Source organism: Mustela nigripes, chromosome 8, assembly GCF_022355385.1.
Source record: "Mustela nigripes isolate SB6536 chromosome 8, MUSNIG.SB6536, whole genome shotgun sequence".
Taxonomy (NCBI): Eukaryota; Metazoa; Chordata; class Mammalia; order Carnivora; family Mustelidae; genus Mustela; species Mustela nigripes.
Window position 1 is genome coordinate 18765798 of NC_081564.1, and position 15607 is coordinate 18781404.

Consider the following 15607-nt stretch of genomic DNA (forward strand, 5'->3'; position numbering starts at 1 on the left):
GCTGCAAAACTCTGTAAGCTCATCAAAGACTGGTATGCTGTATGCTTACGAATGAGCAGATCTTAACGGCTGACCTTAGAAATGACTGTTCCCTGGAGCTGTTGTAAAATGTTTCCTATGTACCCTTCTCAATGGATTCGCCATATTCCTTCAAGTTAGATGGGCTGGGATTTATTTGGCCTTCTCTAGTTACTGCACGCCTGGGTTGTGTCTCTGGTTTGGGTGTTATGAGGGACCCAGGGATGAAAGTTTCTGCTTTAGGATCCCTTCCTCAAACTTGTTTTCCAGAAGAGGACTTTCTAAGTCAAAAGTTATGAACATTTATCAAGATTCTCAATATGATGCTGGGGGTGTATGGGTGGGGGTTGAGTTGAGGGGTTCTTTTCTATTTTGGGGGATACATTGGGAACGTTGACAATAAATGAGCTCCCTTTGTGAAAAAAAAAAAAAAGAAAAGAAAAGAAAAGAAAAGAAAAAGGCTCTCGGTATGATGCTGACCATGCTAAATTGTTTCCTTCCAAAGCATGGGGCTAATTGATAGTTTGGGTGCCTGTCTTTTCCTAATGCTTATGGTCGGATTGTGACACCACCTGCTTCCTCACAAAAGAGAAACACACTATTCTATGGTATCAAAGTTAGGACAGTGGTTCTCCTCTGGGGGACAGTAACTTAAGAAGGGGCATGAGGCAAGGTGAGGGGGACTGGAATGTTTTGTTTATTTTTATTTTTTTATTTTTTATTTTTTTTTAGAGAGAGAGTGCCTTTGAGCAGAGGTGAAGGGTAGAGTGGGGAGCGAAGGGCGGAGGAGAGGGAGAGAGAGAATCTCAAGTAGACATGCCCTCTCGCTGAGCATAGTGTAGGGCTCCATCTCACGAGCCGTGAGATCATGACTTGATCCAAACCTGGAGTCGGGACACTTAACCGACTGAGCCAGCCAGGCACTCCGGTTCTGTTTATTTTTGAATTGAGATGGGATTGCCTTCCAGGGGATTAATTGTACTGGTGGGTGTATTTTTACAGGGGATGCACTCATGGGGGCCCCTCCCAGATCAAGATAAAGAACACTTCCATCCCCCCAGGACATTCTCTTGTGTCCCTTTCCAGGCCAAAGCTAACGACTCCTCTGACCTTCATCACCATAGATTAGATCTGCCCGATCTTACAAATAAAATGATAGTTTTTATTCTCTATCAGGATGCTGGTTACATAGATATGGTCTTTGGGAAAGGGCCGCTGAGCTGTATACTTCTGTATTTTCTGACATATATTATGTCTCAATGACAAGTCAAAATGTGGGATCAAGGGGAAAAGGATTTGGGGGCGCTGTCCACTTAGCTGCTGGCAACCTCCATGGTGACTGGGGTCCTCCCAGTGGGCTGTGCGCAGCTGTGTGACCTTGGTTCGTGTCGCTGGTGGGGGTGGGAGGAGGGCTGTGTCCAAGAGCTAACCTGTATCTCTCTTCTGTCCCCCACCCTCACCTGTGTCTCCATCTGTCTCATGTGCTGTGTGTGTGTCCATAAAGCCACATTTTGTGCTGTCCGGCCGAGAGCTCCGTGTCATCCCATCTCAGCCCTGACATCGCCTCAGCATGGCCATCTCATCACGCCTCGCCCTGTGGGAGCAGAAGGAAAGTAATGTTCAGGGCTCAGACTACAGCCGTGGGGCTGACTGCCAAGTCAGAGGACAAGTCAGAGCATGGGTGGCCCAGGCTGTCCCCTCCCACGTCAGTGGGGAATCTGGCATCCAGCCCCGCCCTGTGACATGTTCCAGGCACCCCCCCCCCTCCATTTCCCTTGGCCAGCTCTAGTTAGCCATGGCTTCTCCAACCCAGTTCATGAACTCCTTGAACTCTTCCCATGACTGCCCAGTCTCTTCCGGTTCCTCAGTAGGCGGGTGGGGAATGAGGGTAGACCGGCTGTCCTGTCTGGATCATCATGGCGGCTTCCAGGAGCACTGGGCTTGTGTGGGCGGCGGGGGGAAGACAGAGATGTTGGCTGCCAGACTTCTGCCGTGGGGATGGGCTTCTGTGGTCCCTGCCTTCTGTTACCATGGAGAACTGGAACCGGGCCCTTCTTTCCCGTGATTCTTTTCCCTTTCGTCTCTTCTCACAAGATACCACAAAGGGCTGTCTCTTTCTCTGATGCTGCCATCTCCCTCTCCGCGCCTCCCACCCTCCTGTACAATTTGATGCATTGGAGCCTGAGGGGTGGGGTGGTGGAGAAGTTCTCTCTGGCTGCCTTCTGATTGCCTTTATCCCTCCCAGACTGCTCTGGGTGCCGCGTCAAGAACAGCCCGGCAGAAAGCAGAGGCTGACACCCGCTGAGGGTGCCTTGAGCTTCACTCTGTCTAATGACATGGCTTTCGGTTCCTGCTGAAGGGAGAGGCGTGGAGTCCGTGGGAGCCCAGCCTTGCATGCTCCCTGCTTCTCTCTCCCTGGGCAGAGGTCTGCATCAACCAGCCTCAACCCCTGGCCTCTGCTTTGTCTCCTGGTCTTTCCTGTCTCCTCTGGATGCCCCTCCTATTAGGCAGGCTGCAGAGACCAAGTCTTTTGCCAGCCACATAGGTGGACCTTAATAAGGACCTTGTTTTAACCAGTGTGTGGCTCTACCATAGGGGGCCCTGCAGATTTTTTGCCCCCTCCTGGGCGGTCACAGTGATGCCAGTTAAAGATACAGCCCGGTTGGCCGGAGCAGGTCCCATTGTCTCGGTCCCCATGCTGTTGCAGTCCACACAGGAGACTCAGCGACATGCCAACTCCAACCAGCTTGGGCTGAGGCCATGTTTCTGGTGTAAAATGCCAGCATCCAGCCTGCCAGCTTTAAGAGCCAGTGCTGGGGAGCCCTTGGTTGTCTGGGTCCTGGTATAAGGACCCTCAAGAAGCCACAGGCCAGGCCAGGAATGGTTATAAACCATTTCTTACCCTCCCACCTTCCTGGTGTGCCATAGATGTCAGTCTGGTGTTTTAACTGCAAGCTGAGGTGGGGAATGTGCCTGGTTTCCTGGGGTCCGCCCCCTTTCCGACAACGGAAAAGTTCCTTACAGACCGGGTCCTCCCTGAGTCTGTTCCAAGCCAAGGAAGGGAACTGACGGGCCAAACTCACATAATGAGGAAATTCAGTCTGGGCAGAAATCACAAGGACGAGGGGGCCTTTGCTGCTCATGCGTTCCATTTCCATGCGCTGTCTCAAGGCATCCCAGAACCATGCCCAACCCCATCTGCTTCATACACATGCTTGGTCATGTATGTCCCCCTTGGCTCCCTCCTGGGCTCCACTGCCAACTTCTCAAAGGTCTGCTTGCTCCCACTGGTTCACTTACTGAGCTTTTTCCTTCTTTGCTTCTGCAAACACAGATTCGGGAGGAGGACAAGAGCCCTCCACCGTCTTCACCCCCTCCCCTTTTCTCCGTCATCCCAGGGGGCTTCATTAAGCAACTGGTCCGGGAGACTGAGAAAGAGTCCAAGGAAGCAAGGCTGAGGAAAGAGGCAGCACTCGCCTCTCCAGAACAAGAGGTAAGTGCCCCCCACCCTGGGGAAGGGGACTGGGTGCCAGGGGATGCCAGTCAACCCCCACCATCCTGTCCTATGAGCCTCCTAAGTCAGCCACCATCTTGCCTTCGCTTCTATTCTCCCCCCTTGGAGGAATGTCCTTTCTTCAGCTGATCTACTGAACTCCTATGCTTCCTTCAAAACCCAGCTCAAATAGTACATCTCTGGAAAGCTCTGCTATTGCCTTCCTTCCTCCGATTCCCACAGCACCCTCTGAGTTTGCCTTAATTGTGGTTGGCATGGTGACATATATGGAACCCCTCCTGTAAAATTTGGCCTAGAGGGGAGCTCAACGAATGATTGTTTAAAGACTGAATGAAGGCTATGAGCTGATGTGCAATTGTGGGGATCTTTTTACCCCTACTTTTGCAGAAAGAGGAAGCTTGATGTTAGCTAAGGACCCAGAGTTGGCTTACTTTACATGGGAAAGATCCTGAGTGACTGTTGTTGGTTATAGGTATATTGGTTGTTAAAATACGGAAACCTCTCCATAGCAGGGGGCAAACAGGCATGACTCCAGCCGCGCCACCCAGCGCCCTCCAGCTGCCCCTCCCCTGAGTTCCTCGGAAGGGCCACATGCCAATCATTAGAGGGTTAATGCTTGGCACAAGTAGGGACCTCAGTACTCAGCTGCAGCTGGCATCATTTTTGATTTGTCTGTGTCCGCTAAATCCCCTAATTATTCTGAATAGTGCTGTGGAATGGAAGCTGTTGCAGGACAAGATACAGCCCCTGTACTTTAAGGACTTGCAAGTTCAACCCTGATGGTAGCCAGTGCTGTCTCCCTCCCTTCCCTTCCTAGCCAGGGAACCCCGGGCAGGATGATGAAGTTGGACACCAGGCAGGTGGGCTTGGGTTTATTACTGTCGGACAGACAGGGCATCTCCTCATGTCTCTCCAGCACCCCCTTGGGATGGAGAAAATACTGCAATGCACTAGCGTTCTGGTGGCCGTGGGGGCTGGAGTTGGCTTGGGCCCAGTGACCAGCCTGGCTCTGCCTCCCACCCCTGTTCAGCTGTTGTGAGCCTGTCCGGCCCCCCACGTGCCCGCACCTGTCCAATTACAATGGCTTCCCTGCCTCCAAGAGGCTCTCCGGCAGCTGAATAACAGCAACTGTTGAAATATCCCTGCCAAGTCTTCTGGGGGCACATTACAGGGAGGATGGGTTCTGTCCCCACCCCTGCCTGAGCTGGGCATAAGTGGGGCCAAAGTCAACCTCCAGATACTGTGGTTAGGTCGTGAGCGTGTGCTGTTTATTACGAGATGGGGTTCACTTTGCTGCTCACGGGCTCCTTTGAGCTCCTCTGCACAATGGGGTAGATGGGATTACACCCACTTCTCAGAGGCAGGGACTGAGAAACCTCAGGTCAAGGTCATGCAAGGTCCTCAAGGTCAAGCAACTTGCTCAAGGTCATGAGGCCAGACAGAAGCTGAGCCAGGACGGGAGTCTATGTGTTCTCTGCTCGGGCAAGCTGCCTCGGGAAGGGCCAATCTAGGGAGCAAGGTGGCTAGTGTGGCCACAGAGGCCTGGGTAGGCAAGTGTCCCACAAGGCTTCAGGCCGTGCTTGTGTCAAGGGGCACAAGCGAAGAAGCAGAGCTGAGCACAGGATGGGGACAAACTGTCACCCCAAGGCTGAGCCAGAGACTTAGCCAGGACGCAGAACAGACAAGCCTCAGACTACAACAGGTGTCTGGACCGGGGGCCAAGACGTTCCTGGGGCTGGAGCTCATGTGTCTGTGACGCTGTGAGTCCTGACTGACTTTTGCCAATTTAACTTTCTTGTCCTAAGCGGTAGCTAACTGGATCCTCTCCTTACCCTAGCAGACCTGGTGCCCCACCCAGCACAAGGTCCTCATGTAATCCTTGCAGGGAGCCATCAGACTCTGCCCCCAGTTTGCAGGGAGGTGAAGCGAAGCTGAGCGAGCTGACTTGGTTTCCTGAAGGCCAGGCGGCAGGGAGAGACAGGGAGGGGCTGGAACCACCCTGAGGCAGAAAGAAACCCATAGCGAATGTTGGGAGAGCTGGGTTCTAGGTCCCACCACCGTGTATGGTCGAGGCCTCGCTTTGCTCATCTGTAAAATGCACGTGTGTGAATTGCCTCTTGGCTTTAGTGATGCTGGGGGCACCACCTCCCCCATAGAGCAGACTGGAGGTTTGGGTGACTAACAACCAAAGGAGGAGAGTCCATGGGTGGGATTGAGGGAGGGTAGGGTTGCTTATCTTGTTTGGCCCAAATCCTGCAGGTCAGCAAGGAGCTAAGTGTGATTGTGGCCTCTCTCTCCTAGACCCCAGAAATTTCCACTAGCCAACCCAAGAGCAGGTCCAACAGTGGCACCAAATTTGGAAACCAGCAAATTATCCAAGGCAACCAGTCAAGCTCTCCACAGAACTCCAACATTCCGGCCAAGGAGAGCGAGGGGGCCAGCCCCACAGACCCCGTGCCAATGACCAGCATCAATGGCGAGAAGCCTCAGGAATCGGGCACTGGGGTGACACCGGCCAAAAAACCCCTGCCCTTCAAGAGAGGTGTGCGGAGGGGTGACGTGCTGCTAATGGTGGCCAAGCTGGACCCGGACTCAGCCAAGCTGGAGCAGCAGACCCAGCCCCCTGATGCTCCCACCTGCAAGACCGTACCCCCGGCCACAGACCCTGGAGGAGAGAAAAAGGGAGGGACTCCCGGGACTCCTCATGGTCCCCGGGCTGGCACTAAGGACTCAGCCCCAAAGGCTGAGAAGACTCAGACTGAGGGTGTTGGGGACCCAGGAAAGGTGCTACCAACTAAACAAGGTTCAGGGAAGAAAGGGGGCGGGGCCCCCCAGACCAAAGGACTGAAAGGGGGTGAGGTCCAGGGGAGAGAGGGGCCATGGGAAGGGGAGAGGCAGGAGACAGCAGAGAAAGGGGGAGGGAACCCCCCAAACAAGATGGCAAAGGGAAATCTCTCCAAGGAAGGGGGTGAAGGGAAGGGGGCTGGGGCCCAAATCCAGGTGAGAAAGTGGGGCATTTCCCTGGGCGGAAGGAGCAAGTGGGACGGTTCCCAGAGTAAGAAGGACAAAGAAGGTATGCGCCCAAGAAAGTCAGAGAAGACAGAGGAACCACAGAGCAAGGAGAACAAAGTGAGCCAAGGGCAGGGGCAGCCAGGGAAGGTGGGGGAAGCTCCTGGACAGGTAGAGAAAGTGGGGGAGCCTCAGAGTGTGCCTGGGAAGGCAGCGGAGCCCCAGGCTAAGGTAGTCAAGAAAGGGCAACCTCAGGGTGAGTCTGGAGAGGCAGGTAAAGCTGGGGGGAAGACAGAGAAGGGCCGTACAGCCCCCGAGGAGGTGGGTGCAGGCAGAGAGACCCCAGTGCCTGCTGGGAAGGAGGGCCAGCCGGAAAGCAGAGAGCAGAAAGCTGGGGAGTCCTGTGTGGGAGCAGATGATGGGGCCAAGACCCTGGAGACAGAGCCGGAAGGACCCAGACTATCTGCTCTGGAGGGCCAGGCAGAAAGGCCTCAGACTCAGAAGGAGAGTGAAGAGGGGCCAGACCGGCTGGAGGGGAGCAAAGACTTGGATCAGGTGAGGGACTGGACTACAGCCCCGGTGAGTGGGGCGGGGCAAGAGGGACCCTCCAGAGATAGACGGATGGGAAGGACCTGCTCCTGGGGGTGAATAAGGCAGGATAGGAGATGGACAGGGAATTGGAGTGGGACGGCCCACTCAAGAAGAGGGCGTAACACTTCCTCTTTGATACGCTTCCATATGCTGGGGTCTGGAAGCCCCCACTATTCCTGTCCTGGAGGAATCATGAAGGAGGTCCCAAGAGTGGGAGATGTCCACTCATGGTGTCACATGGTATTTCTCAAACTTGGGGTTGTGCAAATTGTAGAGTGCTCAAAATGCAGATTCCCAGGCCCTGCCTCAGAGCCTCCATTCAAAAGGCCAGGGGTAGGCCAAGGCATTTCCCTGCAAATAAACAGCCCCCTCCTTGCTCTCCCTTGGGGAAATTCTGATTTCAGTGGTCCCAGATCACACAGTGAGAAACTCCCATGTAAAGGGTTCTCTGCTGATTCGGTGTTGGGGGGTAGGGCAGGCAGTGTCCTCTTGGTCTGATTTATGTGATCTTTGCTCCCAGGCTCCCGAGGACAGATGGTACGAGGCAGAGAAAGTCTGGCTGGTTCAGAAGGATGGATTTTCTCTTGGTAATCAGGGGTGTTAGCACCTAAGTAGGGGAGGGTCTAAGTATTTCCCTTTCATGCCCCTCCACTGCTAGTCATATTTGCTGAATCCGTTTGTGGGGAGGGTGGGTGCGGGAAGGGAGGGGCAAGGAGCAACTGAGTCTAGGATAGGAGTCTGTGGCTTTTGGACTGGGAAGAGTTGAGTGTCATTTGACCCACGTAGCTGATCTTTCCAAAGGCAACTGCCCCTCGGGAATTCATTATTTAACAAAGTCACTAATGCTCTGAGCATTGTCTCCTCTAGGGTTCCTTGAGGCAATGAGGCAAAGAGTGCAAAAAGTGCAAAAAGTGCAAATGACCAAAGAGATTTCACCTCACAAGCCCGCTTTTGTCAATTCGTTGTGACCACCCTCTACTGAGAAGCAATCATGCGTCCCCGTCAGAACACAGCTGTGCAGAGTGATTGATTAGTGATGTCTGCCATGAACCCTGGAAGGGGAAGTGGCAACCCGTATGGCATTGTCTCCCCTCCCAGGTGTAGATACAAGATGGGTCAGTGCACCTCAGTACCAGGGTGCTTACCCTGAGCCTGGCACTGAGCCAGATGATGAAAGCCCAATTAACCCAGACTCAGCTTCTGTCCTCAAAGGGTTCAGGGTCATAATTTGATCCTTCTATAAGCTCTGTGGTCTGACCATTCGGCTTAGAGCCTTTCTCTCTCTCTCTCTCTCTCTGCACTGTCACCAGCAACTGTGCTGAAGCCAGATGAGGGAACAGCTGACCTGCCGGCAGGAAGGGTACGACTTCTCATCGATGCTGACAAAACCATCACCGAGGTGGACGAGGAACATGTTCATAGGGTGAGCCCTACATCCCCCTCCCCGCATGCTCCATACCTTCTTTCCCCAGCCCTGCAAGAGAGGTCCAGTATCTGACTGCACATGCTGGAGGGAGTGGTAAGGAAAACCATCATCGACCTCTGTTGCTCTCCTGGCAGTATATTGTCATGGGGTCGTTGCTCTATCCCAGCGTTCTCTTAGCGAGGATACAAGAACAGACATATGTGTCAGAACTGGGAGTTCTTCTTGATCCAAGAAAGTGCTTGCTTTTCGTTTTATGGACATTGCAGATGCATGTTTCCCTTTTTACCCTGGCTGCCAGGGAACTCAGAGCCAAATGTGCAGCTATAGCTTAGGTTTCAATGGCCTATTATTTAGGGGCATTAACTTTTCTTTTGGTTGAGAAGCCCAACTACATTTTGTATAATTTTTATAATACACCATAAATCTTTTTGAGATTTAGAGTCTAATGATGGGGGAAAAGTGTCCTGTCCTCGTCCTCTTCCACCTCTCACAGCCTACTAATCAAGAAGATGTTTCTTCCAGCAGCTCCTTGTGGGTCTCATTCATTATTCCTCCTTTTCTGCCCTCTGCCGGCCCCAGGACCTCTACTCCTGCTGGTATTTACAGTTTGTAGTGGGCCCGCGTCCGCTGACCTGTGAGGAGCCCAGACTTCACCCAAACCCCAGAGCACTGGGCCCAGAAAACTCTCTGAAGCTGGAAAGAATAGTAGGAAGGCTTTTAGAATGGCTGCCCCAAAGAGAAGCTGCAGTTGTCCCTTGCTTCCGGAAGAATTTGGGCATATCCAAAGGATCAATGCATGATGGGCTATCAGAGAAATGGGGCTGTTTAGCCACTGGCCTTCATCCCCGAATCTCACAGAACACCTGCAGGACTCCCTGGCAAAACCCAGAGAGGGGGCAACAGGCACGCACACTTGCTTTCTCTGGAACAACCCCCTTCTTGTGGTGTTTGAGACACGGGAGGCTGTCCGAATCTTGCTGGCTCTCTTTGGAGCCTCTCCCCTCCCTGGGCAGTGATGGTAGGGTTGTCCTTATTTCATTTGTATGGTTCTGTTTCTCTCTTTCTGGAGTCCTCACTTTCTGTCCTGGTCTGAGGGAAACAGCTCTCCAGGGAGAGGGTCACTGGGGCCGTGTGTGCATGTGAGCATGCGTGTCTGCGTGTGTGCATGTGTGTGTGTGCATGCGTGTGTGTGTGTGTGTGTGTGTGTAGGGGTGATGGCAGTAGTATGGAGGCCCACAGGACACTTTGCGTGATGCTTCACAGGCCAACCCCCCTGAGCTGGACCAGGCTGAGGACCTGGCCTCCCTGGTCAGTATCAACGAATCGAGTGTCCTGAACACGCTTCTCCACCGATACCGGGCGCAGCTGCCCCACACCTTCAAGGGGCCAGACCTGATCGTCCTCCAGTCCCCAGGGCCCCCAGCGCCCTCTGCAGGCAAGGTAAGCAGGACCATGGGGACATGGTGGAGGCAAGGGCACCTGACGGGTGGGGTGGTGTCCCCTCTGCATCTCAGGGGAGAGCAGGGGGCAGCTGGAGCCCCCTGCAAACCTGTCTGTGAGTCCCATCCTGCCAGATAGAAGATCTGGGGCATTGTGGGCATCGTGGGCATCAAGGACCATCTGAGCCCCCCTCCGGAGAGGGGAATGATGGATGAATCAGGGCTGGAAACAAACAGGGACATTAGAGACTATAATCATGACAGAAATATTGAACTAATATCAGCTCTGGGCCAGGTGCTACTTCAAGTACCTTTTCGGAGTATCTCAGCTAATACTCACGCACCCCTGAAGAGATAGGACCTTTACCTGCTGCCTGTTGGTAGACGAGATCTGCGGGGCCAGCCCTCCAGTTCTGCAAAGGGGAGAGCTGGGGGTGAAACTCAGGCCATCAGCATTTTTGCGCCTCAAACCCCATACTGCACATTCGAGGGTTCCAGACACCCACATAAATCGGGAACCAGAAGCCCCGATTGATTCTGCTTTTCCTTTTTTTTTTTTTTTTTTTTCTCCCTGCCAAGTGGAGAAATGGCCCGTTTTTTTTTGGGCAGACAGTCCCAGAAAATGCAATCTCTCAGCGTCCCCTTGTGGCGATGTCTGCAGCCACACCCTGGCCACCTGAGCCAGATAGCCTCCTGGTCCCCCAGGCTGTTGATTGAGATACTGACGGAGAGTCTCCTCGATGCAGGGCATGGGGGTGCAAAAGCAGGGAGGAAGACAGACAGACTGTCCTTGTGGTGCTTCCGTTCTGGAGGGGGAAGACAGGCCCCCACTGACAAAGACAATGGTGGGTAGAGCAGCTGATTGCTGGGGAGAGAGTGGGGAGGCCGGGACCAGCGGGGACTGATCACAGCAGGTCTTCCACGTGGCCGTAAGGATTCTGGCTTTCCCTGAGCATGATGCCAGCTTCTGGGGGAGGGGGTCTTCAGCAGAGGTGGGAGACAGTCTTCCGTGCTGATGGAAATTGGATCTAGTGCAGGCATGACACCTGCTTGGAGGTCTTACTTGGGCGCCGTGGCGAGGACTTCGTGATTGGGGAAAGCACAAGCCTCTAGCACAGCTGCTAATGCCCCCTGAGTGCCTTGGAATGATCACGACCTCTCTTCGGCCTTGTTCTCTCGTCTGTTAACTGGGGATGAAAAGCTACATCTTGGGGGGCCAAGGAACCAATCTACTCATAGCCCTCGAATGATGCTAAACTCCATTAAAAAAAAAAAAAGGCTAGTGGTTCTGAATCCCCCTTCAAGATCCCTCTTCTCCAGGACACCACACCACCCCTTCCCATGCTCCCCAGCCCCGCTGTCTTGGGGCCTGTGGACCCTCCCCTCCCTTGCTGTGAGGGCTGTGCTTCTGCTCGTTCAGTCTCAAGCCTCCGAGCCTCCCAAGAAGCTGCATGGTGCCTCTTGCTCCTTAGAAGCCTCCAGGAGATTTTGTACAGACCCCTACAGTGAGCCAGATTCTTGCTGACTGTTCTGGACTGAGGCATTCTTTACAGAATCTGGGCTGAGAAGCTGAAAGTGCAGGCTTTGGGAATATGCCTTGTAAGGATTTAGGTGATGTCCCGGGCCCCTGAAACTCTGAGATGGGGATGGGACCCCCTCAAAGGTCCAGATTCCCAAACCCAAACCTGAAACTCCCTTCTACACTTTGGCTGAGTCACATGTGGTTCCTCCAATGGCCACCAGGTGGGAGCAGTGACCTGTGGTGAGCCTGGGCCTGGGGCCACCCCCAAGATGGGCTGGGTGGGGACTGGGTCGACGTGGGGGCGGTGCGGGGTGGGGGTGAGGGCTCTCTCACTGGGGATGGCTGGGAGTTGAGTGTGTGCCTGGGGGCGCTGGGTGCATGGGTGTGAGCATGGGTGTGTAGTTTAGATGGGTACAGCTCTGTGTAACTGCGGCTTCTGCCACTGTTGGATGTGTGTGCCCGTAAGCACGCCAACATGTGCCAACATGCAAGACACGTGTGCATATGCACACCTGTTTATGTACAAAGGGGCCTGGATTAGGAGGATCCTCCCTTTGTCCTTCTAGCCCCCCACAAACCTCTGAGGGACTGACAGGTGGGATAGCCTGTTCCCTGAACTTCAGCGTTTCCAGAGTGGAAGGCAGCATTGGGATTCAGATCCCAGAACCTTCTGCCTGTGGCCTGCCTGAAGGCCATGTTCAGCCAGTGTGGGGGCGTGTCCCACCTTTGCCAGCTCTGGGGATCCTGCTGAGCCCTGTTTTTTGTGTCAGGACAGGGACTCATTATTGTGTCTGGGTGTCTTGGGGAGGGGAGGCCAGCTGACGACTGGGGGCGGCCCTCAGCCCCAGGCCAAAGGTCCAGGTGAAGGGAAGAGCCACCATGTGGGGATTTGAGCCCCTGGCCCTGCTTGGCAGTGGAGAGGGCAGATGGGGTGTCACTGGGCCCCATATTCACCTACTTGTCATGCCAGGCTTTGGATGTCCTCCTCCAGCTGGGCCCGCTGCCCTGCCCATTTTGGTGCCTTTCCACTGACCACTTTGCCTCCTGTCAGCCTCTTGCTTTCCACCCAAAGGCCACGCTAAGCAGACTTTGTCAAATGCTCCAGACTCTGGTTTCCCCTTACCTGCCCCACCCTTACTCCCCAGGGCATTTGGCATAGCCACGCCCCCCTTCTCCTGCAGACCCTCCCTTCCTGAGCTCCAGGTCTCCCCTGTCCTGGATTTCCTTCTGTCCTGCCGGCCCTCCTCCTCAGCTTCCTTCGCTGGTCTCCCTGACTTCCCCAAGACCCAGTGCCTGTCCCACACCTCTTGTCTCCTCCCCTCTTGTCTCCTCCTCTTTATTTATTTATTTTTTTAAAAAGATTTTATTTATTTATTTGACACACAGAGAGAAAGATCACAGAGAGGCAGACAGTGAGAGAGGAAGGGAAGCAGGCTCCCTGCTGAGCAGAGAGCCCAATGCAGCGCTCTATCCCAGGACGCTGAGATCATGACCTGAGCCAAAGGCAGAGGTTTAACTCACTGAGCCACCCAGGTGCCCTGTCTCCTCCTCTTTAAACACCCACTTCCTTGGTGATCTTATTCCGGCTCATGGCTTTACAACGTCTCCTGTGAGATCTAGTTTAATTCTTTGTTTTCTTTATCATCTGGCTCTTCCCAGCAGAAAGCAAGCTCCATGGGGCAACGCTGTTTTGGTTTAAATCAGATTCATTAACGTATAATTTACATACGGTTTGATTCAGTCTTTCCAGCCTACAGACCTATAAGTTTCAGCCACACATGGGTAGTTCGCTAACCAACTGCACCATCAATTACAGGGCTGTTCCTAGTCCTCTGGTCCCTGTATAGTCACTCTCCATTCCCATGGTCCTGCCCTTGGAATCCACTGATCTGGGTTTTTTTTTCTGTCCCTAGAGTTGGGCCTTTTCTGAAAAGTCATGTCATTGGAACAGTGCAGCCAGCCACCTTTGAATTGGCTTCTTCTACGTCCCAGGATGCATTTCATGTTCACCCATGTCACTGCAGCCACTGGCCCGGGTTCTTGTATGGTGTGTGTGCCACTCATTGGGTGACCAGCTGTCCTGGTTTCCCCAGGATAGAGGGGTTTTCTGGGACAGGGGACTTTCAGTGCTCAAACGGCAATGGCTGCTTACGTTCTTTCCCTCGTTAAATGGCAATTTTTGCCAATGGTTGTTCCTAGTTTCCAGTGATTTTGAATATATGTCCAATAAAGCCGGTACCATTGAAGGTTTTTGGTGAACACACACAGTTATTTCTCTAGGGTGAATACTTAAGAACGGGATTGCCAGGTTGGATGCTGAGCGTATATCTCACTCTTTCTCAGAGTGACCGTGTCATTTTAGCCTTCTTACTAGCATTGTATGAGAAGTCCAGTAGCTTTGTATCTTCTCCAGAACTTGGTAGTGGGTGTTAAAAATTAGTTTTAAACTTTTTTTTTTAGGCATTCTAATAGGTATATAATGGTATCTTTTCATGGTTGGTAGGGCTTTCCTTTCCCCGATTTGTATAGTGCTGTGCCCCCAGTGCCTGGAATAGTGTCTCACATGTAGTAGACACTCAGTAATTATTTTTTAACTGAATGAAGAGTAAATGAATGGCTGAGTGGATGGCTGAATGGAGTGAAGGATCTAAGGTATTACCTAAAACTGTTATGGCAAATACATGGCATACATAGCATTAGCTACCCTGTGCTTCATTCTGTTTCCATGGCAGACATTATTAATCAATCTTGCCATTTTATCAAGCTGCCTCATTCCGGGCAAGTACTATCCAATAATGAGTTGACACAAGCCTCCAAGGAGCAAGAGAGAAGCTCCAGACTCGGAGTGGGCTCAAAGGCTGCTGAAGGACTCACAGTGGGTCAGAGCAAGACTAGACCCCAAGGCTGGGCTTTTTCTGGTTACATTCAAGACTCCTCTGAAAAGGCTGGGGTAGGATGACAGGACATGAATCTGGGCTCAAGGCTGGGGTGGGGCACTGTCTTGGAATGCTCCCTCAGCACTGGCCGGGGTGGAAAGACTGAAGCCTAGGATATCTTCCTGCAGGTGCCCAGGGGCCGCCGGGATGGCCTGCCAGCCCATCTGGCCTCCTTGGCGCAGCGGGCATACTGGGTGCTACTGAGCCAGCAGAGAGACCAGAGCATCGTGGCCCTGGGCCGCAGTGGTGCTGGGAAGACCACCTGCTGTGAGCAGCTCCTGGAGCACCTGGTGGCAATGGCAGGTGGTGTGGATGGCAGGGTCTCAGGTATAGTGGTCTCCAGGGAACACGTGTTGGGGGTGGGTTGTAGGGGAGGGTGGGGAGAGTTGGAGTGGGCACTGGGTTTCTCCTCCTTATGTCCATTCAGCTAGCATTCACTGAGCATCAATGGGCAGACGCTGTTCTTGCTTCTGGGCAGGGCCACCTGTGGTTCATTGGACAACCTTCCTCAAGACATTCACAGCTATTGGCAGAAAAATCATCATATACTGACATTGTTAGAACTAAACTCCTGTCTGCTGTGTGCTGGGAAATCATCCTAATAAATACATAAACCTATGATTATATGATGTAAATGATGTGCCCCTTAGAAAAGGTGTCCTTATGCAGTGCACAACCTGCTCAACTGTACAGAGAACCCAATAAGTAAAGACAGAAGGGCAGGGCCTATGCTCATGAGGATTTGACAACTAGAAGGGAAACCGAACTTCATATATATTCCAAACTTGCATGTTCTGCACACAGTGCTGGCAGAGCTTGTTAGGAGAGAGGTGGGGCAGTGGGGGGAGCCCAGAAGAGAGGGAAGTGGGGATTTCCTTGGAGTGGGAAGTGGAGATTTCCTTGAGGTAATGATGTTTCAGCTAGGCTTTAAGGAGAGTTGTGGGTACAATGATTATCTCCATCTTCAGATGGGGTATCAGAGGCATAGAGAGGTCGACTTGCCCCAAGTTAGATAACTAGCAAAGGCAGAGCCCATATTCAAATCCCCTTACTACTGTGTGTGCTGCTGTCTCACTACAGTTGTTCCAAACCTTTATCGATCACCTGCTCTTCATCTGACTCACATTAGGAACTGGGGATAAAATGGGGAGA

The 15607-nt window shown here is 53.0% G+C and overlaps 1 protein-coding gene across 1 annotated transcript in view; it reads left to right on the forward strand.

Moving 5' to 3' along the window:
- Nucleotides 1-15607, forward strand: part of MYO18B (myosin XVIIIB) — a 250800-nt gene that overhangs the window by 11936 nt on the left and 223257 nt on the right. Inside the window, exons 3-8 of the mRNA XM_059409906.1 lie at nucleotides 3353-3511; nucleotides 5834-7096; nucleotides 7653-7719; nucleotides 8443-8555; nucleotides 9822-9998; nucleotides 14584-14782. Coding sequence (XP_059265889.1) covers nucleotides 3353-3511; nucleotides 5834-7096; nucleotides 7653-7719; nucleotides 8443-8555; nucleotides 9822-9998; nucleotides 14584-14782 — 1978 coding nt within the window. The remainder of the gene's footprint in view (nucleotides 1-3352; nucleotides 3512-5833; nucleotides 7097-7652; nucleotides 7720-8442; nucleotides 8556-9821; nucleotides 9999-14583; nucleotides 14783-15607) is intronic.